At 33.7% G+C, this 25,457-nt stretch overlaps 1 protein-coding gene across 1 annotated transcript; it reads right to left on the bottom strand.

Annotated features, from left to right (window-relative positions):
- Positions 1 to 3,193: 3,193 nt before the first annotated feature.
- LOC149493747 (putative terpene synthase 6) lies at positions 3,194 to 12,818 on the bottom strand. The gene is made up of 7 exons (XM_089726327.1): positions 12,584 to 12,818; positions 11,477 to 11,849; positions 11,180 to 11,398; positions 11,078 to 11,092; positions 3,968 to 4,088; positions 3,641 to 3,883; positions 3,194 to 3,490 (listed from the first exon to the last, which is right to left on the bottom strand). Exons 1-7 carry the CDS (start codon positions 12,801 to 12,803, stop codon positions 3,194 to 3,196), a joined length of 1,488 nt encoding a protein of 495 aa, XP_089582453.1. The 5' UTR covers positions 12,804 to 12,818.
- Positions 12,819 to 25,457: the final 12,639 nt, after the last annotated feature.

Consider the following 25,457-nt stretch of genomic DNA (forward strand, 5'->3'; position numbering starts at 1 on the left):
AGGCATGGGCGGTAATACATCCCGTCTATGTTTGTCAATTATCAGACATGGATATAAGCACATATATATATATATATATATATATATATATATTCCATTTTTAAGTAGACATATAGCTTCAACAATGCATACATATTACAGAGCTAAAAATTAAAATTAGGGGGTTAAAAAAATTTCAAGAATTAGGGGGAGAAATTGAAAATATTTATTATTTTAGAAGGTAAAGTAAAAAATTTTAATATTTTATAGGTATTTAAAAAAAAAATTTTTGTTGTGGGGGGCAGGGGCCACCCCTGGCCTCCCTAGCTCCGTCATTGCCCACATGATTGAACTATAATAAAAAGTTTATGGTCTGCTCAACAAAATTAGCTGTTTTGATAATTGTTAACTGTTTGAATAATTTTTCGCTAAAAGTTAAACGTTACATGATTTAACTTTTTATAAAATGCTACTTTAACCTCAAAAAGCTATTTTAAATGATATGTTATCAAACATTATAAAAACTATTTAAAAAGTTGTTGCTGAATACAACTTTAATCTAATAAGATTAATGGAAAAAAGTTTAATTTTAGATTAATTAAGTTTAAACCAGATATATGCAAATTGCCTATAATAAAATGGGAACCAGCAGTGACAAAATCTCACCTTCAGATTTCAATCATATATCTATTTTTATAAGTTTAACGTGCAATGGATACACAAGTAAATGTGAAAAAGAAATTTGCATTTAACGGAATCTAAAATTCAAAGACAAAAATAATTAAATTAAAGACAGTAAAATGAAAAAAGAGCAAACAATATAGTACGTATTGAAATTAATTTCAGGTACAAATGGGCAGAGCATCAAACCATTTCGCAGTTTGCTTAACAAAAAGATGTGTTGAGGCTGAGGTATCTCTTTTGGCTTGGATATTTGTAGGTTTTTTTGTAGCTTATCTTTTCTTATCTCTATAGGAGATATCTACGTCTATTTTGTACTGTTTGTATAGAGTTTTTGGTAATCAGGTTTTTTCACTTATCAAATTCAAGTGTAGATTTGGGTATATCGGGGAAGCTTGTTGGCTCGAGTTTAGTGTCTTGAGTTTTGATAAATTTTTCCTGATTTTATAATTTAATAAAATAAAATATAAATTGCTGATAAAAAAAATTTATAGACAATCAAAACGCACAAGAAATTTCAAGCACAAATGGGGCATAAACCATTATATATAGATAATCAACGACAAAATCACAAAACTATGAACAAATTAGCAAGAGAGGTAGAGAGAGAAACTTGAGCAATTGATTGAGTGCAAGATTGTTGGAAACCCTAGAGTGAGAAAAGAGACAACCGCATTTTAGATTGAAAGATTGAAGAGCAGTAGACCGATTGGCGTAGAAAGAGAAGAAGAAAAGAGGGAGAGAGCAGCATAAGAGAGAGAGAGAGAGAGAGAGAGAGAGAGAGAGAGAGAGAGTGTGTGTGTGTGTGTGGTATAGAGATAAAAAGTAGAGAGTGTCATCACATTAAATCGAGCAAAAAAAAAGGTTGCAAAATTTATTAATCCAAAAACTTGTATTATATATAAAAGCTCGATTAAGCTCGTCGAACTTTCAAGATGACTATCATCAGGCTTAAACTCAGCTTGTTTGCTAATCGAGCCGCCTGAGTTCGATTCGAGTCGAACCTTTTCATTTTGAACTATTTTGAATCGGTGTAGCTTATTTATACTCTTAGTCCTATTTATATATATATATATATATATATATATATATATATATATATATATATAGTAAAAGTGCTTGACGTGGAACGGTATTAAAGACGGTCTCTGACTAAATCCCTTATATTTAGTGGAGAGAGGAAATACACGGGCAATCTTTAATTAGGGCGTTCTTTTGGCCAGTGATGGAGCCAGAATTTTTTCATAGGAGTGAAAATTTATTTGTCATTTCACGATGAATAAAAAATAAACCTGATTAAAAAAAATTTAAATTAGTGTAATTACATAAACAATATTATAGATGGTCAAAATTTTTTAATGAAAATAGTATAAATGACAAAAACTAATAGAGATTTTTTTAGTATACCTAATGACTTTCAATAGGAAGAAACAATTTCTTAAAATTTACATACTAGAAATTACAATGAATAGAATCATGAATTATAATATTAAATTCATTTCTTCAAATAAATTAAATATTATGTGATTATTCAATGAATTTAGAATTCTAAAATTTTTTTGAGTTGTTAAGTTTCAATTAAATAACCAATAATAAAGAATTAAAATATAAATTTATAATACTATTCTATATTTTAATATTAACGTGAATTTTATATATTCATGAATGAAATTAAATTTAAAATTAAAATTTAAAAAGAATGTAAAATTAAATAACCTAAAATAAATTAATGATACAAGTCATTCAAAGGCAATAAAAAATGATTTATAAAAATTGTGGATCTTGTGTGGTTATTTATGTATATATATTTAAACTGAATCAATATATAAGAACTAATTAAAATAATTGAACTAAAAAAAAAACTAACAAAAAAAAAACTGCAATTATCGAAAATTGATATTATAACCAATAATTAATTAGTAAAGGTTTAACCATTAGGCCAGTGATTTCACCAAATACAGTTGCGACATCACAAAATCTTTAACAAATTCCCCCCGGCTTTTGGCCCTCTTGTGTGAAGCTAAAGGCACAGTCAGACAAACGGGCGGTCCTGGATGAAGAGCAGCATCCTTAAGAGCCGGTTAGTTTGTAATTAGTGTAATATTGCTAAATCCCTTGTATAATTGAATTGCAAAACAATTTTAATTTTTCATATATATTAGTATTTGTAGCTTGTATAGTGTATGTTTGTTATGTTGGTTTCTTAAAGTGCTAAAGAACGAAATATGTGTTTCTGTGTTTGTTCTGTTTTTTTTTTCCTTGATATTTTTTGAATATAATAGTTTTTATTTTGTGTTTATTAGTGAAAATATCCTTTAATTCATTCTGCATCTTACAAAACTAAATACTTAAACGAGACAAAAAAAAACCCCATATAATCATCAAAGCCAATGGCTTGTTCTTCTTTTACAATAATTTTAGTACCGACTCCAAAGTGGAGATATCTTATTTCAATATTTTATTGATACAATGTCGTTTTGTTACAATATTTTATTGAACAGACTTCAAATAAAGTCTCGTTTTATTAGGAAATCTATATATGATATCCTCCACACTTAAGGAACAATGATTTGATGTCATCTTTGAGAATTGTTGGGAAGGTGTAGGAATCCGAATACTTGTAAACAAAATCAACGAAACGTGCAAGATTGACATAATACTTGAGAAGAGTGGTGGAGACCTCAATTGGCTTCATGCATGCTTCGTTCATATCCTTCCAAGCATTTGCACACATTTTCTGGATCTCATCAATGGCCTCCTTTTGTGAAACACCATACTCTTGAATGTAGCATTCGATACCTGAAGCACAGTGTCCTCTCTCTTGCTCATGCTTCAAGAATTTATTTATGTTCATTAGAGTATGTTCCTTACATAAATTTGCAAAGTTTCTTTCTTTATAATTAGTGATTACTGCTAATTAATCTTTAAATAATGTCCTAATTCTAGAAAAGAGAAGAAATTTTAGAATAGCATGCAATACCTCGTGGGTTGTTACGTCATCCATCAGACGGGAAATTAACTTGGAAGCATTAACAATTTTAGGATTTTCTTTTACCCATTCGTACTCTTTGCTTCCGACAACGTTTTCCAATCCAATAAAGGAAGCTGCTGGAAGTACACTAAAAGTGCTCGACACTAATCCATTGCTTATGTACTCCTCGAATGGTGGCACATAACCCTCATTAAACCACTTTGCTTCTACAAAGTATGCTCTCACCAGTTCCTTGAAATAATAATACCAAACAAAGTTCATTAATTAGGTGTATTTAGCAAAGTCCACAATTAATAGCGTATATAGTAATCTTACAGTTTCTTTAGCATAAGCTGTTCTCTGGGATCTTCCTTCAATCTCATCATTTTCTATTTCAGCAAAAAGATTCAACAAAGCCCTATAAAGAACTTTCATGTATTCTGGGAGCTGATCAATGAACAGGATTAAGCAAGCTCAAGAAGACAATGGACAAAAAATCAGTAAGAAAATGAAGAACGAATGAAAGTAGCAGAGATATTTTGATTCTCTGCTGTATCTAGAAACTGTAATTCACATTGTTATGAAAATATCTATTTACAAGAGAGTATATATGATCTGGTGTACAAGTAACTAACTATAGGTTTGGCTAAGTATACTGGGCTGTGATGATTATTAGACAATGGTGCTGTGATATTTAATATGTGCAGGCTGTGACTTAAATAATATCTCCTATACCCCCTCCTCAAGCTGGTGTTGGGGAGAAGTCAACCAACCCAAGCTTGGAAGAAAATGACTGAAATGTGGTTGTGGACAGGGGTTTAGTGAACACATCTGCAAGTTGAAAGGTTGAAGGTAGGTAAGGTGTGCTAATGAAGCCTAAGAGAAGCTGGGATCTGACAACATGACAATCAATGTCAATGTGTTTGGTTCTTTCATGAAAAACTGGTTTTGCAGCTATGTGAATTGCTGCTTTGTTGTCACAATGAAGGGGTATTGGTTTTGGAATGTCAATGTGGAAATCAGAGAGAAGGGAATGCAGCCATTTTATTTCACAAACTGTTGTAGCCATGGACCGGTACTCGGATTCTGTAGAGGACCTGCTTACTGTGTTCTGTTTCTTTGATTTCCATGACACCAAAGCAGTGCCTAGGAAAATACAGTATCCTGTGGTAGATTTTCTAGTATCAGCACATTATGCCCAATCTGCATCAGAAAAAGCTCTTAGCTTCATGTCATTCTGTGATGGGAGGAAGAGTCCTCTATAACTAGTGCCCTTCAAATACTTGACCACTGTCAATGCAGCCTTAAGGTGTTGTTGATCAGGTGTTTGCATGAACTGACTTAGCTGCTGGACAGCAAAGCTAATGTCAGGTCTGGTAAGTGACAAATATAGAAGTCTGCCAACAAGTCTCCTGAAAACATCTGGAGTTTGGAGAGGAGAGCCCATGTCTGAACTGAGCTTTAGTCCCTGAATGAAAGGACTGGAGCTTGTTTTTGCATTCTGCAATCCAGAATCTTTGATGATATCTATGATGAACTTGTGTTGAGTGAGAAGAATTCCTTCATTTGATCTGGCAATTTCAATACCTAGAAAATATTTAGCATATCCCAGGTCTTTTATAGTAAATTTATGATGAAGATAGTCTTTGAGGTCTTGAATTAGCTCCTCGGATGGTCCTGTTATAATACAATCATCAACATAGACCAAAATAGTAAGAAAAGAATCTCCTTTGCCCTTTGTGAACATGCAGTTGTCAAACATGGATTGTTGAAAACCTGTAGAAATTAAGCTTGCAGAAAGTTCCTTATTCCATTGTCTCCCTGCCTGCTTCAATCCATAGAGAGATCTCTGCAATTTACATTCTTGACCTTTGTGAGCTTTATCATAACCTGGTGGTACTTGCATGTATATAGTTTCATCAATGGACCCATGCAAGTAGACATTGTTGATGTCCAGTTGATGAACAGGCCAAGCTTTAGCTGCTGCCACAGTTAAAAACACTCTTACAGTTACTAACTTTGCCATAGGAGAGAAGGTCTGGTTGTAATCTAGACCCAGCAACTGGCTGTAACTCTTTGCCACAAGTCTGGCCTTGTATCTATCAATGCTTCCATCTGGTTTATACTTTATCCTGTATATCCACTTACACCCCACAGGTTTTACATTAGGGGGTAAATCAGTTAGTATCCATGTATTGTTGTTTTCAAGAGCAGTTAACTCTTCATGCATGGCATCTACCCAATTTTTATCATTTTTAGCTTGATTATAAGTGCTAGGTTCCTAGACTTTAGACACATGTGCAACAAAGTTTTGGTGTGAGGATGTGAAATGAATAGAAGCTGGTGTGTGAGTGGAGGAGAAATGAGAAACCACAAAGTCTTGTAACCAAGTTGGTGTGTGTTTGGTTCTTAGGCTTCTTCTTAAAGCAGGAGCTTGTATTTGATCTGCTGATAATGATTCAAGAATGTTTGGTTGTATATGAGCTGGTTCAGTAGAATTTTGCTGTGATGTACCTTGTCGAGACAAATTAGGTGTTCTATGAGCTGAAGATGAGGGAGCTGTATCATTTTCTGGGATTGGTGGGGAAGGAAGATGTATTTGTGAAGTATTTCTGGGTGAACCTTGCTGAGAAACATCAAATGTTGTTGTGGGAAATGAAATGGGGGATAGATATGCATCAGAAATGCAAGCTGGTAGTGTAAAATTTTTTATGGTTTCAGGTGTTTTGTGGTGAAAAGGGAAAGTGGTTTCAATAAAGATCACATCTCTAGAATGGAATAAAATTTTGGTACTGAGATTGTACAATTTATACCCTTTATGCTATTGAGAATAACCAAGGAACACACAATGATGTGCTCGGGGCTCAAACTTCAGTTTGTGTGGAAGTGTATTAGTTGAGTAACATAAACATCCAATTACTCTGAAGTGAGAATAATCTGGAGGTTTATTATATAATCTTTCATAAGGTGTTTGCCATTTGAGATTTTCAAAAGGAATTCTATTGGATATGTAGGTTGCAGATAACAAGGTTTCAGACCAGAATTGGGTTGGGAATTTGGCTTGGTGAAATATGGCTCTAGCAATATTTATTAAGGTTCTGTGTTTCCTTTCCACTACTCCGTTCTGCTGAGGAGTATATACACAAGTTCTTTGATGAATAATGACTTTTTCAAGGAAAAACTTCTGACATTCAGAATTTATGAATTCTGAGCCATTATCAGATCTAAAGATCTTGATATTTTGTTGGAATTGGGTAAGAATTAGCTAGTAAAAGGATTTCAAGGCATATGGTACTTGAATCTTGGTTGTTAGCATGCAAGTCCAGCAGTATCTGCTGTAATCATCCACCAAGGTCAACATATACACTGCATTTGTAACAGATTTAACACTGTATGGTCCCCATAAATCTATATGTACAATCTCAAAAGGTTTTAAGGTAGAAATTTGACTAGTGAAAAAAGGTAATCTGGTTTGTTTAGCAATAGGGCAAACAGGACATGCCATATCCACAAAATCACAATCATGTACATCATTCACATGTATCAATCTCTTATTTGAAATATGACCTAATCTAGCATGCCACAACATTGCTAGATGTTTATTATGACTATTACATTGAGCTGTCATATTGTTTCCCTTATTTTGAATGAAAGAGTCTTTTGTCATGTAGTATAGATCTTCATATACTTTTCCCACTGCTAGTAATTCCTCAGTCTGTAAATCTTGGAATAATCAGTATTCAGGAAATGAGTGCACAGACAAATGACATGTTTTGGTAAGTAAGTTTACTGAAATGAGGTTGCAGCTGAAGGAAGGCACATACAACACATTGTATAGAGTAATTCTATTGTTCAATTTAACATTTCCAATGTGAGTGACTTGTCTGGTTGTGAATACCTAAATTTTGAGGCTCAAAAAGCCAGTTTTCCCGGCCGCAGCGGTGGCAGCCGCCGGCGACAGCGGCTGCAGTCGCCTGTGAATACCCATTTATTTTGAGGCTCGAAGAGCCAGCTTTCCCAGATTGCAAGCAGTCCGGCCGGACCGAAGGCCATTTTGGAAGTTTACTGGAAGTGTGCCAATATGGTACTTGAAATGTCCGAAAAATTATGAGGATCACGGAACTGGTCTCGGAATATTTTTTGGAGGTCCGAAACTCCCGGAAAAGCCTCCGGAATGAAAAAAAAGAAAAAGGGGAAAAGGCACACATGCCCGCCCGCGGGGGTGGCATGCCCGCCCAGGCAGGCGGGCACGTCTGCCCAAACTAGGCGGGCACGCCCGCCCAAACCAGGCGGGCAATGGGCGGGCACGCCCGCCCAACATGGGCAGGCACACCCGCCCAAGCCAGGCGGGCATGCCCGCCCAGCTAGGGCGGGCGCGCCAGCCCAGAATGGGCGGAAACGCCCGCCCAGCATGGGCGGGCACACCCGCCCAAGCCAGGCGGGCATGCCCGCCCAGCATGGGCGGACACGCCCGCCCAGACCAGGCGGGCATGCCAGCCCTCGAAGGCGGGCAGGGGCGCCCGGGATCACGTTTTTTCCTATAAAAAACGGCTCTGGGGCTCCATTTTGAGACACTCAGTCTGTGTTGACGGACGCTCCTTCTCCCTACGCTCTTTGCGATTCTTTACTGCTTTCTTGCATTTTTTAATTTTAGTTTTATTTTATTGTTGTGATACTTGGTCACTTAAAATTAAATTAAAATTAATTCCCTTAACGAGGAGCTTAACCTGGAGTTAAGAAGCGGTCGATGATTAAATCAGGTACATGAACTGAACTCTGCCTATTTAATTTTAGCACTTCATGCATGCTTCTTTTCTACTCCTAATAATTCTACAACTGCATAAATGCATCCATGCCATCATTAGGCAAACAAATTGCCTCAATTAAATAAATTTAGGCTAAATGCCCGATTAATTAATAATCGCGGTATTAAGGCCTAAATCCGACAATATTGGCTCAAAACACCTAGTTAATTAATAGCTATGGTGTAATCGCCTTTATTTCAAACAAATCCTGCTTAAGTCCAATTAATTAATAATTGTGGCTAAAAGCCTTAATTGATCACGTTTTGGCAACAAGTTGCCTACAATTAAATCGATCTTTTGACAAAATGCCTTAAAATTAATCAACTTATTTTGGCAAAAAGCCTTAAATCAATCATTTTGGCGATAATCGCCCAATCAACATCATTTTGGCAATCAAATTGCCTAAATCACTCTTTTGGGCTAAAAGCCTTAAAATCAATCATTTTGGCGACAATCGTCTAAAATTAATCATTTTTGGCAACGATTGCCTAAATCAATCTTTTTGGCTAAAAGCCATTAAACTCAACATTTTGGCATCAAATGCCTAAAAATCAATCAATTCTTTGGCAAAATGCCTAAACAAAATGCACAAAGCATACACACACTCATGCATAAAGCATCCTCATTCAAAGCCCTCTAAAAGAGGCCTATCGAACTACGTCGACTTTGATCTTGCATTCAAACGGAAGTACGTAGGCACGTTCGGGATTTAACCTCGAGCGGCAAGTCAAAATCACATAAACATTTTTCATTGGTCCCAATTACATCATCTTTCACCCTGCAAAGCATTCATCTTTGGTTAGTTCATCAGCATGACATAGTCTCGGGATCCACCTCGGGTTCGTAGACCATGCCTTAAACATTTGGGATAATTAATCTAGTAACTAGGTTAATTAAAATTGGAGTCACTTAGGGTTTTTTCCTAGTTTACCCTAAAAACAATTAAACAAGGTGGCGACTCATACATTCACGTGCATTTCTGCCTTAGTCACATGCATTCATATGCATTGATATTTGGGGAGGGGTTCACACTGGTAGAGTTGTCAGGTAGTCTAATGGTTTTGGGGGGGGTTTAGTTTATGTACAAGGTCAAAGAATGATAGATTAGCAGTGATATGGTCTGTTGCACCTGAGTCTATTATCCAGTTACTTTTGCAGTTAAAATTAATGCTATAAATGACAGAATTGAGTAAGGTACCTGCAAAATGAACACTCTTGATGTCGGCATCAACTTGCTCCATCTGATAATCAATTTGTTGCTGCAGAGGTGTGGATTGCTGCTGCAGAGGTGTATCATCCATCTGAACTGCATTCACCGTGTTTGTTCCAGTCATGTTGACTCCTCTCTTCTTTTGTAACTCAATGAACCAGTCTGGATATCCATGGATTTTGAAGCAGTTGTCTATGGTATGGCCATTCATTTTGCATTTGGGGCAATACTTGTCTTTCTTGTCTTCCTTTCTGTTGTAATATGGTTTCCTGTTACCAGTTGCACCTGAATTATTGTAATTGCTGTTGTAGTTCCTTCTAGCTAACAATACTGTTGAAGTTTCACTGGATTCCACATTGAATGTGTTTACCTCTCTTTGCTTCTCAACACTCAAAATAATGGAATAAGCTTTATTGATTGAAGGAAATGTATCCATTAAAAGGATATGATTCTTTACATTGTCATATTCATCACCTAGTCCCATTAGAAACTGCATTAGCCTTCTATTGTTGTCATATTCTGTAATTGCATTTGTTTGACCACAACATGTAGGCAAAGGTGCCAAACATAGTAATTCATCCCATTTTCTTTTGAGATTTGTATAAAAACTTGTTACAAACTCGTTTCCTTGCTTGTAGCTTGCAATTTCTCTCTCAATCTTATATATCATCGGGCCATTACACTCTCCATACCTCTGTTTAGCTCATCCCAAAGTATTTTTGCAGTTTTACAAAATACAAAGGCATCTGATATCTCCTTGGATACAGCATTAATGATCCATGAAGCTACCATTCTATCTGCTTGTAACCACCTCTCATATTCCTCTGACTATGAATCAGGTTGAGCTATGGTTCCATTAATAAACCCTAGCTTGTTCTTCGCCCTGAGAGCTACATTACAGATCTGCTCCATGAGAGATAATTCTCTGGTCCTTTTAATGAAGAATTCACCAACCGAAATCCAGGAGATTCTGAGTTATTCACATGTAAAGGATCATTATCATAATTTTTGCTAGTAACTACAGCGATAAGCCTTGCCACATCTTCTGGAGTCATCATCTTGATGTTCAACCAGATCTAAAAACAAATTTTACTCTTGAATTGCAGAAATCCAAGAAACAGATCAGTTAACCTGCTCTGATACCATGAACAGGATTAAGCAAGCTCAAGAAGACAATGGACAAAAAATCAGTAAAAAAATGAAGAACGAATGAAAGTAGCAGAGATATTTTGATTCTCTGCTGTATCTAGAAACTGTAATTCACATTGTTATGAAAATATCTATTTACAAGAGAGTATATATGATCTGGTGTACAAGTAACTAACTATAGGTTTGGCTAAGTATACTGGGCTGTGATGATTATTAGACAATGGTGTTGTGATATTTAATATGTGCAGCCTGTGACTTAAATAATATCTCCTATAATCAATAGCATCAATATTACACCTGAAAATTTGAACCAAATGATTGTTAGGAATAGGAAATCACATAAGGTCTGATCTAAACAGTAGTCTTCTTATTTGTCTATCAGACCTTTGAACCGCAATTGTGAACTGTTGGAGTTCATCCAGTGTACCATATGCATCATATATATCATCTACCACTGATACCATTTTTGTATACTTGGTTATCATCACACGAACAAGAGCATATTGCGGCTCAAAATGAGCTCCAATTGCCCAAATATATATCTTCACAATTCTGTCTCTTACATAAGGAAGCTTTTCAACCAGATTTAAGTCTTTCCACCACCTGATGAAGCATAAATTAATCGCAAGTATATACTAAATTTTCATTAAGAAATTACTATGAAAGATGATATTAACTTACTTTGAGACCAAAGCTAACTCTTGTTTGTATAATAGTTGTAGTCTATTAAAATCAAGCTTTGCAAACTTGAGAAGAGTTTGATTTGGAGACTCTTCTTCTGCATAAAATGATATGTATTGGCGAGTCTCTATTCTTTCTATGCCATGATGGAATGGCCGCAGTAAAGCATTCCTTATGCGGTTTGCAAGATGAGGACTCGATTTTGCAGCTAAGATTTCTAAGCGTCGCTTTGTAAAGACAAGAGCTTCATCTAAAATATCTTCTCCATGCACGCTTAGAAAGGTAGCTTCATATAAGCCAAGAAGGCCCTTCACATCATCATTTATGCTTTTCTTGAATTCTCCATTGTTGTCCTTGAATTTTGTGAACACGTCTGCTTCATAGTAATTATATTAGCCTTCTTTGTTTTATATATATATATATATATATATATATATATATATATATATATATATATAGAATACTTCTTTTTTACTTTAAACATATTACTAGGACTATAAATGAGCCAACTGCTGGTGAGCTATTTGTTAGAGAAGTGACACTTTTTCACTTAACTTGAACAAAATAGCTTAAGTTCTTGGGTTTGGTAAAGAACTGGTAAAAAGTATATTTGATAGGGGAATGCCATGTAGGCTGTCCTTTAACACTTGTTTGAACAAAATGAAGAGGGAGAGAAATGGATAGTCATGAGAATGAAGAAAAAGAAAAAAAAAAACCTTTGTTTTTATGCTTTGTAAATCGTTTGCTATGAGTACTGAATGTAAGTTTTCCTCTCAATCTCTTCTTTTGTGTTTATAACCTTTTCTTTTTATTTCTTTAAGAAAATTGAAAACCAGCCTCTCCTCTCTCATTTTTTGACACTATCTGAAGTTCCACCAGAAAAAAACTTGTTCGATAAATTTAACGAACCGAGCTCGAGTCTACTTGTCAAGCTTGTTTAAAAAATGAGCTTAGATCGAACTTGATTTTTTAAGTTCGATTTGAGCAAAAGTAAAGTTTTAATAAGCCAAATTCGAGCTCAACAAAGTTTATCATAACTTGACTCATTTACAACCCTGCAAGTTACTATACATATAAAATGCATAAAAATCGCGATAAATTACTTACCGTATGGCATTTTATATCCATGTTGTCTCAGAACTTGAAATATAAGTGCTGAAGTATAGAGGTCATAGTTATTGTCATTAATGTTATCAGGAAGAGCAATGAAAATATGACTTAGTTGCTCTTTAATCTCAGCCTCAAAATGATACGAAACGCCAAGACGGTATAATAAGTTGATGAACTCAATATTCTCAATTAATTCTCCTGTTGATTGCTTTAACATGTCCTTCACATTTTCTTTTAGTGCTTCCACCTCTCTTGTGTATGATTCAAATTCCTGTGAAAACAAAAATATAAATAAACAAAATGTCGTTTCTACTACAAACGTCATGTCTTTTAGCGATGAAAAATAGACAAGGAAGAACGACTTACAGCTTCATGAAGCAAAGCTATAACCCCAGACACTGGGGGGGGGGGGGAGGAATTTCCCAATGGAGGAAATATGTCTTGCTTAGTTTTTGATGGAAGAGACAGTTGAGCCATTTTCAGGGTAGGTAAATAAGCTGAAGATGGTAAGTGAAATATTATATGCTTAATGCCTGTAATTGTAAACACATCAAAGCAACACTTTTTATAGAGAACTTGAGGTGATTAAATCAGTCAACTATTTAATTTTTTTACTTTTCAAATAATTTGTAAGGAGCCATCAGAAACTCATTTTCAAACTTGTCATTGTCAAAGCAGGAATTGAGTTGTTGTGCTGCTATCACTAATTACTTTTCAAAAAATTTGTAAGGAGCCATCAGAATTCAGTCAATTGTTCTAATTGTGAAAACACTTTTAATTATTTTTTAAGATACCCTTAAAAATACTCTTGAGAAAATAACTACACTTAATGGGTACCCTTAAAAACCAATTAGAAAACACTTTTAATTGTGAGTAAAAAATTAAACAAAATATAAAATCACGTTGGTGTTTGCATTTTGATGTAATATTAAATTTTTTGTTTATACTAAAATATATACGTGTTAAAAAATTTTAATTATCAATTTCAAACTTCAATTTATAAAATAATTTTTCACATGAAAGATTCTCTTTTCAAATTTTTGTAAAATGTATTTTAAAATTTCAATTTTTAAAATATCAAAAAAAAATATTTTTTTCAATTAAAAATAATTAATTAAATGAAAATTGAAAATAATAAAATTAGATTCCATTGTTGAATAAACTTTAATATAGCTCAGATCTATTGTTCATAGAATTTGTTTGACAAGAATATACAATAATCGGAAGCGTACCTTGATCCATAACGGCAGATCTATGTTATGGGTTACCTCGTTGGGACAATTCGATTCTCACCGTAACAGCAGATCTACATTTCTTCACTCTAGCCTTTTGTCCATAAGTGCTCTCTTAATGGTCAGAGAATAATCAACAGCTGCGGAGTTTCCTTTATGAGCTCTCTCGAACAAACTATCTCCGTATGTGTTTGAGGGAGCCGTCACACTCTCTTGTTTCTGTGTTAACCTTAATCTGTTGATTCCTTTTATCTTTTATAAGGTAGAGGAAGGGTATTAAAACCCTAACTGACTCTTATCTATTAAGCCCAATAACCATCATCTTGGGCCACCTTAATTAGAACCAGCCCTTTAATCACATGGGCCACATACAAATTATTAAAATAATCTAACAATCTCCCACTTGGCCCATGTGCATTTCTTGAGTCTATCATGTTTACCTTAATTTGAATTAAGATGATCGGATTATGGCGGTCACAAGTCATTGAACAACATGATTCCTTCCATATATCACAGATCACTTCAATTCATAAAAATTTAATGGAGAAACTATTCAACAATCAATACATTGTTACAATCAACTGTTATTGTTATCTCACTCAAACCATTATTGTATACATTTATAATGTGGATAACACATAAATAAGCAAAACACATCTTTAATTGAATTCCCAAGTGTCACAATAATATGAGCAAAACAACCATATGTATATATATATATACAAGTTTAAACATCATGCTAACAAGGACTTATCTATAATGTCCATCCTATCAACATGGCCAGTGAAGATTTTGGGCGGTAGGCCTTTAGTTAGCGGATCCGCTATCATCAGATCAGTACCGATATGCTCAATTGACACTTTGTGTTTTTGCACTTCTTCTTTCACAGATAGGTACTTTAAATCCATGTGCTTTGCACCCTTAGAGTACCTATCATTCTTAGAGAAGAAGACAGCTGCGGAATTATCACAGTAAATTCTCAACGGTCTAGCTATACTGTCGACAACGCCTAGACCTGAGACAAAGTTTCGCAACCACAATGCATGAACAGTGGCCTCAAAGCATGCCACAAATTCAGCCTCCATAGTGGAAGTAGCAATGACAGACTGCTTTCCACTTTTCCATGATACTGCTCCTCCGGCTAGAAGAAACAAGTAGCCAAATGTAGACTTTCTCGAATCTACACAACCGGCATAGTCTGAATCCGAGTATCCCACCACTTCTAGATGGCTGGACTTTCTATAAGTGAGTATATTATCCTTAGTGCCTTGTAAATACCTAACTACTTTCTTTGCAGCTTTCCAATGGTCCATCCCGGGATTACTTTGATATCGCCCTAACATTCCCACGGTGAAACTAATATCCGGTCGAGTACATGTCTGAACATACATTAAGCTCCCAACCACTGACGCATATGGAATAGACTCCATCTCTTTACGTTCCAAATCATTTTTAGGACATTGCATTTCCCTGAACCTATCTCCTTTCTGAATTGGAACTATTCCTGCGGAGCATCTTTCCATTCTGAATCTCTCTAATACCTTATCAATGTAAGCTCTTTGAGACAATCCTAACAGTCCTTGTGATCTATCACGGAATATTTCTATTCCAATCACAAAGGATGCCTCTCCCATATCTTTCATTTCAAAGTTCTTAGAGAGAAAACCCTTTACATCATGTAACAACCCAACATCATTCGCAGCAAGAAGAATGTCATCAACATGTAAAACCATATGAAGTGATGGTATTATTGAACTTAAGATACCATTGACGGGAAGCTTGCTTCAGTCCATATATTGACTTCTTTAACTTACATACCAAATTTTCCTTTCCTGTGGCCACAAATCCCTCTGGTTGGTCCATATATACTTCCTCCTCTAAGTCACCATTAAGAAAGGCTGTCTTTACATCCATTTGGTGAAGCTCTAGATCATAATGAACCACCAAAGCCAAAATAATTCTTAAAGAGTCCTTTTTGGAAACTGGAGAAAAGGTCTCTTTATAATCAATGCCATCCTTCTGAGTGTAACCTTTAGCAACAAGTCTGGCCTTATATCTTTCAATGTTGCCCTTAGAGTCCCGTTTGGTCTTAAAAACCCATTTACAACCAACTTGTTTTGACCCCTCAGGCAACTCGACTAAATCCCAGACTTGATTGTCACTCATTGATTGCATTTCTTCCTTCATGGCATTAAACCACTTTTCAGAATTATCACATTCCATGGCTTTCTGGAAAGAGACTGGATCCTTATCAATGCTCAATTCACATTCATGCTCAAGTGAGTAAACCACATAATCACTAGAAATAGCTGGCCTTCTTTACCTTTGTGACCTCTGTAATGCTATTTCTTGTGAAACCACTTGATCATTTGTGAATTGTTCATCATTTACTGGTTCATCATTTATATGATCATTTTGTGGGTTTGGAATGTTGTTTTGTTGTTCAACCATGTTGTTAAACCGTGATACAACAAGTGGAACAACAACCGAAGAAGAGACATTAGGAAAATCCATCTGAGTTGGATTTTCAACTTGAATCTCTTGCACATTCACCTTACGTGGTTCACTGCTCCCACTAATTTGGCCATTTTCAATAAACCGAGCATTACCAGACTCAACAATTCTCGTACTATGGTTAGGACAATAAAATCTGTACCCTTTTGACTTTTCAGGATATCCTATGAAAAATCCACTAACCGTTCTAGCATCAAGCTTCTTTTCATGTGGATTATATATCCTTACTTCCGCTGGCAACCCCAAACATGAAGATGCCTCAGACTAGGTTTCCTTCCCGTCCACAGTTCATAAGGGGTCTTAGGAACTGCCTTACTAGGAACCCTATTAAGTAAATATACAGCAGTCTTTAATGCATGCATCCATAATGATAAAGGTACAGTACAATTATTCAGCATACTCCTAACCATTTCCATAAGAGTACGATTACGCCTTTCAGCTACACCATTTTGTTGAGGTGTACCTGCCTTTCTACCTCATTAATGAATATCTCAAGGATATCCACTGATTGAGTCTTTTCATGCAGTAAATATACATAACCATACCGTGAGAAATCATCGATAAAGGTAATAAAATATTTTTCACCACCCCAAAAGGGAACATCAAAAGGGCCACATATATCAGTGTGTATAAGTTCAAGCAATTCACTGTTTCTTGTGGCTGGAGTCTTTAATGTGTGCTTAGTTTGCTTACCTTTAATGCAATCTATACACACATCTCAGTCAGTGAAATCCAATTGAGGTAAGATTCCACCTTTCACTAACCTCAAAATCCTTTCTTTGGATATGTGACCTAACCTTTGATGCCACAAGAAAGCAGAACATTCATTATGTGCACTACATTTAATATCTATATTGTGTTCAACATTAAACAGGGATTCAATAAATTCAGCATCAAGATTAAAACGATACAAACTATCAATCAAAGTACCAGAACCATAATAGTACTTAAGTTTGTGTAATGAAAAAACACCATTACAAATCTTAAAACTGAAACCAACATTATCCAACCTCCCTACAGAAACTAGATTTCTAGCACATTCAGGAACATAGAGACACTTTTCAAGATCCAGATAACGACCAGTGCCTAGGATCAATCTATAAGTCCCAATTCCTTCTATTCGTGCCTTCATTTTGTTTCCCATGAATAGGAACTTTTCAGTTTCATTTATGGGTTGGATCGAAAGAAATCCTTGTATAATATGAGACACATGAGTAGTTGCACCAGAATCTAACCACCAGGTATTATTAGACACTTCAATAAGATTTGATTCAAAACATACTGAAACATAAAGTATACCTTTCTTTTCAAACCAAATCTTCCTTTTAGGACAGTCCTTCTTGAAGTGACCATTCTTCCTACAGAAGTAGCACTTCAATTCCTTCGGATTTGGCCCTCATTAACCTTTATTAGGGCACTGTCCCCTTTCTTGCCTTTCTTCCCTGATTTGTTGTTGCTGCTACTAGCTCCATTATGAAATGTGAGATTGATGGAGTGTTCCTTCAATTTCTTTAATCTCCCTTCCTCTTGTATTAACATGGCCTTGATTTCCTGAATGTTCCATTTTTCCTTAAGGGTGTTGTAATTCACCTGGAACTGACCAAACTCAAGAGGAAGTGAGTTAATAATAAATTGAACTAAAAAGGATTCACTCACATCCATTCCCATTGATTTCAGTTTGGCTGCCAAATTCTGCATGCCAGTGACATGATCATGAATGGATTGTGACCAATCAAACTTCTTGGTCGTCAGCTCACTCATCAAGGATCCTACGATGGACTTGTCAGCTATGTCCGATTGGGAGTATTCCTTAATTTTCAGCATGTACTCTCTAGCATTGTCTGTTCTGGGCATTGATGGCTTAACATTTTCAGCCATTGTCATCCTCATTAAGTTCAAGCTCAGCCTGTTAGACCACTCCCAAGCCTCATAATGAGACTTGTCAGCTTCAGTGCTGGTCTCTGTAATGGCTGCTGGCTTTTCAGAGATTAATGCCAGATCCAGGTCTAGAACTCCTAACTAATAATGGATTTGTTCGGACCAATCAGCATAGTTCAATCCATTGAACTTAATCAATCCAGTGCCCATAGCAAACATGTTAAAGGAAGCTTCAACATTACACATATACTCATACGTTAATGCTTTGAGTAAACATAAAATGGATTCAAACAAATAACAACTTTAATTATGCATGTAGATTCACCTTTGGGTAATATTTAAATGCATAGCTTTAATCAATAATGATGCCAAGAAGAAAAAATACTTTAATAGACTTTCATTGTGGAGCAACTTGCGAGCCTTTATGCAAGTCAGAGAGAAGCACGCCCGTGCTCATTGCAGCACGCCCGTGCTCCTTTCTGCAATCCAGTTACTTTTTTTTTTTATTCCATTCAACTATTCAATAATGCTCCATACAATATGCATGTTATCTTTGGATATACATTCATATTAATTAGTACAATGATAAGTCTCTTTAATGCCATTGATTATAATTAATGGTCTACCTTTGGGTAACCTAACAAATTATAATCAACGAACTCAATTGTTCAATTTTAACTTTTATGTCATATATCGGCATCACACAAACATGAACAATTGAAAACTGCATAATCAATATCTAAAACAATCCAAACAATGCCACTTTGGTGACTAACAAGTTTTCCATTCATTAAACATTGATTTATGCAAAACTTTTATGAGATTAAATTAATATCTAAAAACTTTAACGACATAACCCAATAATATGTCATAACCATTCTCTATAAATAATAACAAAATAATTTATAAAGCATAAAGAAAACAAACAGTTTTCAAATTTCTATAATTTTGGCTTCGCTTATACCATATAAATCAATTTCACAATACGAAATTAATTTTCATTAATTAAGCCAAACAAAATGCTATAAAACAAATCTAGAACAGGTACAGGCTCTGATACCACATGTTGAATAAACTTTAATATAGCCCAGATCTATTGTTCAAAGAATTTGTTTGACAAGAATATACAATAATCGGAAGCGTACCTTGATCCATAACGGCAGATCTATGTTATGGGTTACCTCGTTGGGACAATTCGATTCTCACCATAACAGCAGATCTACGTTTCTTCACTCTGGCGTTTTGTCCGTAAGTGCTCTCTTAATGGTCAGAGAATAATCAACAGCTGCGGAGTTTCCTTTATGAGCTCTCTCAAACAAACTATCTCCGTATGTGTTTGAGGGAGCCATCACACTCTCTTGTTTCTATGTTAATCTTAATCTGTTGATTCCTTTTATCTTTTATAAGGCAGAGGAAGGGTATTAAAGCCCTAACTGGCTCTTACCTATTAAGCCTAATAACCATCATCTTGGGCCACCTTAATTAGAACCAGCCCTTTAATCACATGGGCCACATACAGATTATTAAAATAATCTAACATCCATCAAAAGAAACACTATTAGATGGCTATGCATGATTTGGTTGGAAATCAAAATTGAATTGAAAATGAACAGAAAATTATTTTGGTTCATCAATTCTAGGAACTATTATATTATTATTATTATTATTATTATTTATAAAAATAATAATAATTATTTATTATTATTATTATTATTTATACAAAAAAAAGATGATTACTAACACTTCAAATCACTTTTATTATTTATAAAAAAACTCCAATTAAAATCAGCATACTAAATTAACTGGAGATAGCCAAGGAGGACTTTTTTATATATGAACTATTATATTTATGTATGTCGTTTTTTACTACCAATTTTAACATTGGCGCCGTGGTTTTACTGCCACTTTTAATACTTTGTTATTATTATTATTATCACAGAAATCGGTTAGAAATTTGCTAACCCTACTGTGTGTGAGCCCATGCATTATAAGCATCAGATAATACGTCCACGTCAGTTTTAAGTGGACTCTCTCCATAGCCAACGCTGCAGTTTTGAAGCTTCATGAGTTATCTGAAACATGTACAACATCGTTTTATAAGGATTCTTTAGCGCTAAGCTAAATTTGTTCTCAAGACAAAACCTTTTTCAGTTTTCACCGTCGATGAGTTTTTGTCTTTACTCCATCAATTAGGATTTCTACAAAATTGATTCTTCCCTTTTTATTTTTATTTTTATTTTTTTCTTCTTTTCAATGACTGTGACAACGATTATCAAATTTTGCATGTGTGCTTTTAGTGATTATGGAATTTAGGCATTGAGAAGGAGAAAGTCTAGAGTTGCATTGATTGGTCATCGGGAGTCAATTTGAGGGCACTTCTTTATATAGATCAAATAACATCGTTTATTAGGGCATAGTTGAGGTATAACTACAACCATGACAATATCTTGAGACTGAGGGGTCTCCTAAATGTTGATTTGAAAGAAAGAATTTAAAAATATTAAAAATAATAATAGAGATTATATTTACTATTAACCCAAACTCTTTCATTCACAAAAATGTATTAAGTTAATCTAAACCTAAGGCGAAGAGTGAACCTATTTTTTACTCACAATTTAAATCCTCATTATAACTTAGGGTGTTATTGCAATAAAATGTCAAAGCTCAAGATGAAATTAATGGAAAGGTCAAATTGGAGTGAAATTACAATAAAAAGTTAAAGTTTAGGGTGAAATTGGTGTAAAGGTCAAATCAGAGTGAAATTGTAAGAAAATTTAAAGTTGAGGGTGAAACAATATATTAAGCCCAACATCATTCCCAAACCATCTTTATAACTCAAACATAAAGCTAGGATGTGGTTAGTATCAAGCTTGGGTGATAATTCATAAGAGGGAGTTTGTAAATTGCTATCGTAAGTGTAGAAAGAAAGCGGGGATAGGAATTTCTGAGACAACAAGAAACAAACATTGTGTGTATTGCTATTGTGTGGATCATGTTTGTGGTATATTTCTAGGATGGTGTAAGCAAGTTGATGTTAGTGATTTGAGCCAAAGCATGGTGTAAATGAAGTGACGCAAAGAAGTATACCTATTAATGTAAATGATATGGAGGAGATTTTATTGACGCAGACCAAGATGCGAAGGATAGCATGGAGGCTAGAACACATAAATGTAGAGCTTGATTGCCTGAATTTGGTTTTGAGTGTGTCTATGACATAGGCATGACTGGTTTGTTGAGCATCGGTTCCGGTTCTGTACCAAAACTGGCAATTTAAAATTTTTAGGATGTTGAACCTGAACTGGCTTTTTAACCGACGGTTCTGGTCCAGTTATGATTCCAACTGGTTCCGACTCGGATTCGATGAATCAACGGTTCCGATCATGGTTTATGGAATATTGGTAAATTTTATTTTAAATAACTTTTAGAAAGCTCATACTCATATATAAATAATAAAATTAAATAATTTTACAAAATAATCAAATAAATTATCATTTCATTTTGTTTAAATGTTATTAATTAAATAAACTTAGAAAATTTTGAAAAATACTTCAAACAATGCAATTTTGAACTAAGTAAATAATTTAAAAGAAAAAAAAATGTTAAAACTCCCGTTTGTACCAAACAATATAATTCTAGACTAAATATTTCACTTTTTTTTACCATTTTAGTTTTTTTAGATTTTTAACCTTTAAGTAAAGCGTATTTCAAAAAAAAAAATTAAGTAAAATGTATCATGTAGTAAAAGATTATTTAGACTTTAGAGGTATATAGAATAAGTTATGTGATTATAATTTTGAAAATAAAAATAAAAATTTTTGGTTCGAACCGGACTGGAACTACTAATTTTAGATCGATTTAAGTTCAGATTTTATCATTCAAATCGATTAGAAAAGGTACAGTTCAAATCGATCTTCAATCAATTTAGAATCGAGCAAAATCCTAAGAGTTAGTGCTTTTAATGATTCAAGTGACATTTGAAACTAAACTTCTTAGGCTTCCAACAGTATATTACACACTAAACTCCACCTTGAAGTTAAAATTAGGTCTAGATTTGGGTTAGTTGCCACAAATAGCCCTGCGGCTACCAATCCCCTACCATAGCGCCCCCATTTGCTTTGTATTCTGACTCTGATTTTGACGAATTTAGCCTTGTTTTCACTATAGACAGGCCTCATAGACCTCATTTTTTCACACCTTGATTGCTTCGGTTGTATTGACACTGAAAAGCTCTCTTCTGTCTCCCAATACAATTGTTTTTTTCAATTTTTAAGCCTTATCCTAATTAAGTTTCTTTAAATTAATTAAACTATCACCACCCAAAAATATAGTAATTGATTTTTCAAAATTGATTTTTGATTTTTGAATTAATTAATTTTCTTTAAATTAATTAATTTTACTGTCAAATTAATTGATTTTTCAAAATTGATTTTTGAATTAATTTGGCCCCCTCCAGCCTAGGTAAGAGAGAATTGAGATCTGGCCGAATCTTTCAACCAATCCCTAAAGTCCCCAAGATCCACAAGGGTTAGGTGTGTTTCCATAAATCTTAAATCTCTCTTCTTCTATCCCTTATTCACAAATCTGGCTTGTGAAAACATGATAAATAAGACTAAAATCAATCAATAGAACTGCATGGTTTTGATTCCAGATCTAATTATGGATGTAACGGATATGCAAACAAATTTTGTGATTTTTCCTAAATTGCAAACCAAATTAATAAAAATCCCCCTTCTCTTTTCTCATCATCTTTTTATTATTTGTGGGATAATTTTATTATTGTCATTGATTTTGGAGTAGTTAATTATTATTTTTATTTTTATTGGGAGATATGTGATTATCCTAGAATCCGCATCAAGAGGCTAGAGATAATACTTCCTAATTTAATTTGAATTAGTTTATTGCTTTATTTAATTATTGATTATTTTGTTTATAATATTTTTTATATTGTTCATGCATCATTTATATACTCATGCATAATATTAATTGTTCATAAAATTATTTTCATTGAATCTTGTTTTAATTTCAAGCTAAACAACTTATTTCTTTTGTACTAAAAACCTGGTTCCTGAATCCTCTATGGTTTCAAGTTCTAATTCAGTTTTACATTGGATAATTTTTTTTCTCGAAGTTAAATTGGAGATTTCCTTAAGTTTTCCCTTTTATAATTAAACCTGAGATGGTGACTCCCTCTTTCTAAAAGCAAATCAAGTTAAACAGCCTTTTCCGTGTAGTTCTAATCCAATTGTGTTTCAATTTCTGTAAATGAAATGGTGTTCGAACAAGATCTCACAGGAAAGTGAATATCCTCGTTGCATATCCTGTCCCAAATATTTGAACCTCTAACAAATTGCCTCTGGCCATCCCTTTAGTCTTCATTTTGTTTCCTATCCACACTGTGATCAACATTGCTAAGCCATACTTCATGGTTTTCAGGGATTACACCTCCTATATTCGATGATTCTTCGAGGTTTTCTAGCATTACATCACCGATGTTCAGTGATTCTTCACCCAAAACAACATCTTCAATCTCAGCACCCACGTCAGTATATTTTGCACTTAATCCAATAATATTCTTCACTTTAATATTTTTTACACTAATCCACCAACATCATTCACTTCAACCTGAGAATCCACAACAGTGACATCACTAGTTCTTGCGATGCTACTATGCCTAGTTGGCTTTGCAATTTATCATATAGTTGGTTTAAGCGTTCAACTTCTTATCGAATGACTCATTATTCAAAACAATCCTAAATTCACAAATACACTACTGAAATCAAAGAATAGAGCTGCAAATGTGTAATCTAGTCTTTATATAATGCAATGAGACCATGATAAAGGAAAAGTTGAAATATTAAGGGTAACTATAATAAATACGCCAACTTTTATAGAAAATCACCTTCAAACAAAGAAAAGACTCATGAATCTAGGGGAACGGAGAACCAAATTAACATGTCCACTTCTTGCAACCAACAATTGAAAAGATTCAAAGGAAATTGTGAAAATTCAAAGAAAAGCGTTTTTGAAAGAACACAACTTCTATAAGTGTAAAGGACATTTCGTTTTCCATTCACAACGGGATCATGGTTTTGTGTTTTCATGCTCAAGGGTATTTTCTTTTTGCACTCTTTTAACTACAAAAATCATTGATTTTGGACGAGATGACATTTTAATGAGACGAAACCAAACATTCAAGACCAAATACATAATATAAAATAAATGAAGATGAGAAAATTAGTTTTGTAAAGCCTCAGGGTTTAAATAATAATTTTCCTTCAAAATTTTAAATTAGTACTTTTATGATCATTTTATTTATAGTTACTTAATAATAATAATTTTTTAAATATTTAATTAATATTTTTATTTACACTAGCCTTTTTTATGATATGCGTTGCACAGTGATTATACTCGTTATATACTCGTTCATTTTTATTTTTAATATTAAATACTGATTATAATTTTTATCTTCTATTATTTAGATTTTTATAATGTTAAAATTAAATTTCATATAAAAATAATGTGAATTTAATGATTAATTAATAAAACAGCAGTATACACACACACACACACACACACACACACATTTTATCTTAATTTATATTTTCATTTATCTAAAAGTTATTATAACTACAATATCACCTAATAATATATTTCAATATATGTAGATACATAGATATAAGAAATATTACATATTTTTTTTAAAATTAAAATTTTCTAATGTTCATCATCCTACACACGTATATTCATTTTATTTAGAAATAAATTTTAAAAGTAAAAATTTAAATTATGTATATTCTATTTGAAAATTGGTTATAAAAGAATTTTTTTTTCTTTTTTTATCACTCTCCGAAATAAAATATTTTAAATTATAAAAAAATAGAATCAAATGTTTAAAAAATAAATTTAATAAATAAAATATAAAAATTTTCAAATGTCTCATTATCATATATGTTTATTAAACAAATAATATGTTCATACTGCTTTTCTTTTAAAAGAAAATATCATTTGTTATATTAAATATTCAATCAGAATACCTCTTTGAGAAAATAAATTTATTTTAGTATTAAAAATTCTTAAATTATATTTTTTATGATTTTTGCTTATATATTTGAAATATTTACATTGTTTTATATAATAATTTAGTTTACATAAATGTTAAAAGAAAAAGTCAGGGCCATACTTCGGTATTACAATAAAATAAATAATTACATGTTATAGAAATTAAAGTTATATATACTTATGGATAC

This window comes from Jatropha curcas, chromosome 9 (assembly GCF_041381405.1).
Source record: "Jatropha curcas cultivar XTBG-Jc1 chromosome 9, XTBG_Jcur_1.0, whole genome shotgun sequence".
Classification (NCBI taxonomy): domain Eukaryota; kingdom Viridiplantae; phylum Streptophyta; class Magnoliopsida; order Malpighiales; family Euphorbiaceae; genus Jatropha; species Jatropha curcas.

Coding starts and splice junctions, on each gene's coding strand:
- LOC149493747 (XM_089726327.1), bottom strand. CDS start 12,803: ATGTTAAAGCAATCAACAGGAGAATTAATTGAGAATATTGAGTTCATC. Junction 11,850..12,583: donor TGGATATAAAATGCCATACG/GTAAGTAATTTA, acceptor ACTATGAAGCAG/ACGTGTTCACAAAATTCAAG. Junction 11,399..11,476: donor GAGTTAGCTTTGGTCTCAAA/GTAAGTTAATAT, acceptor ATGCTTCATCAG/GTGGTGGAAAGACTTAAATC.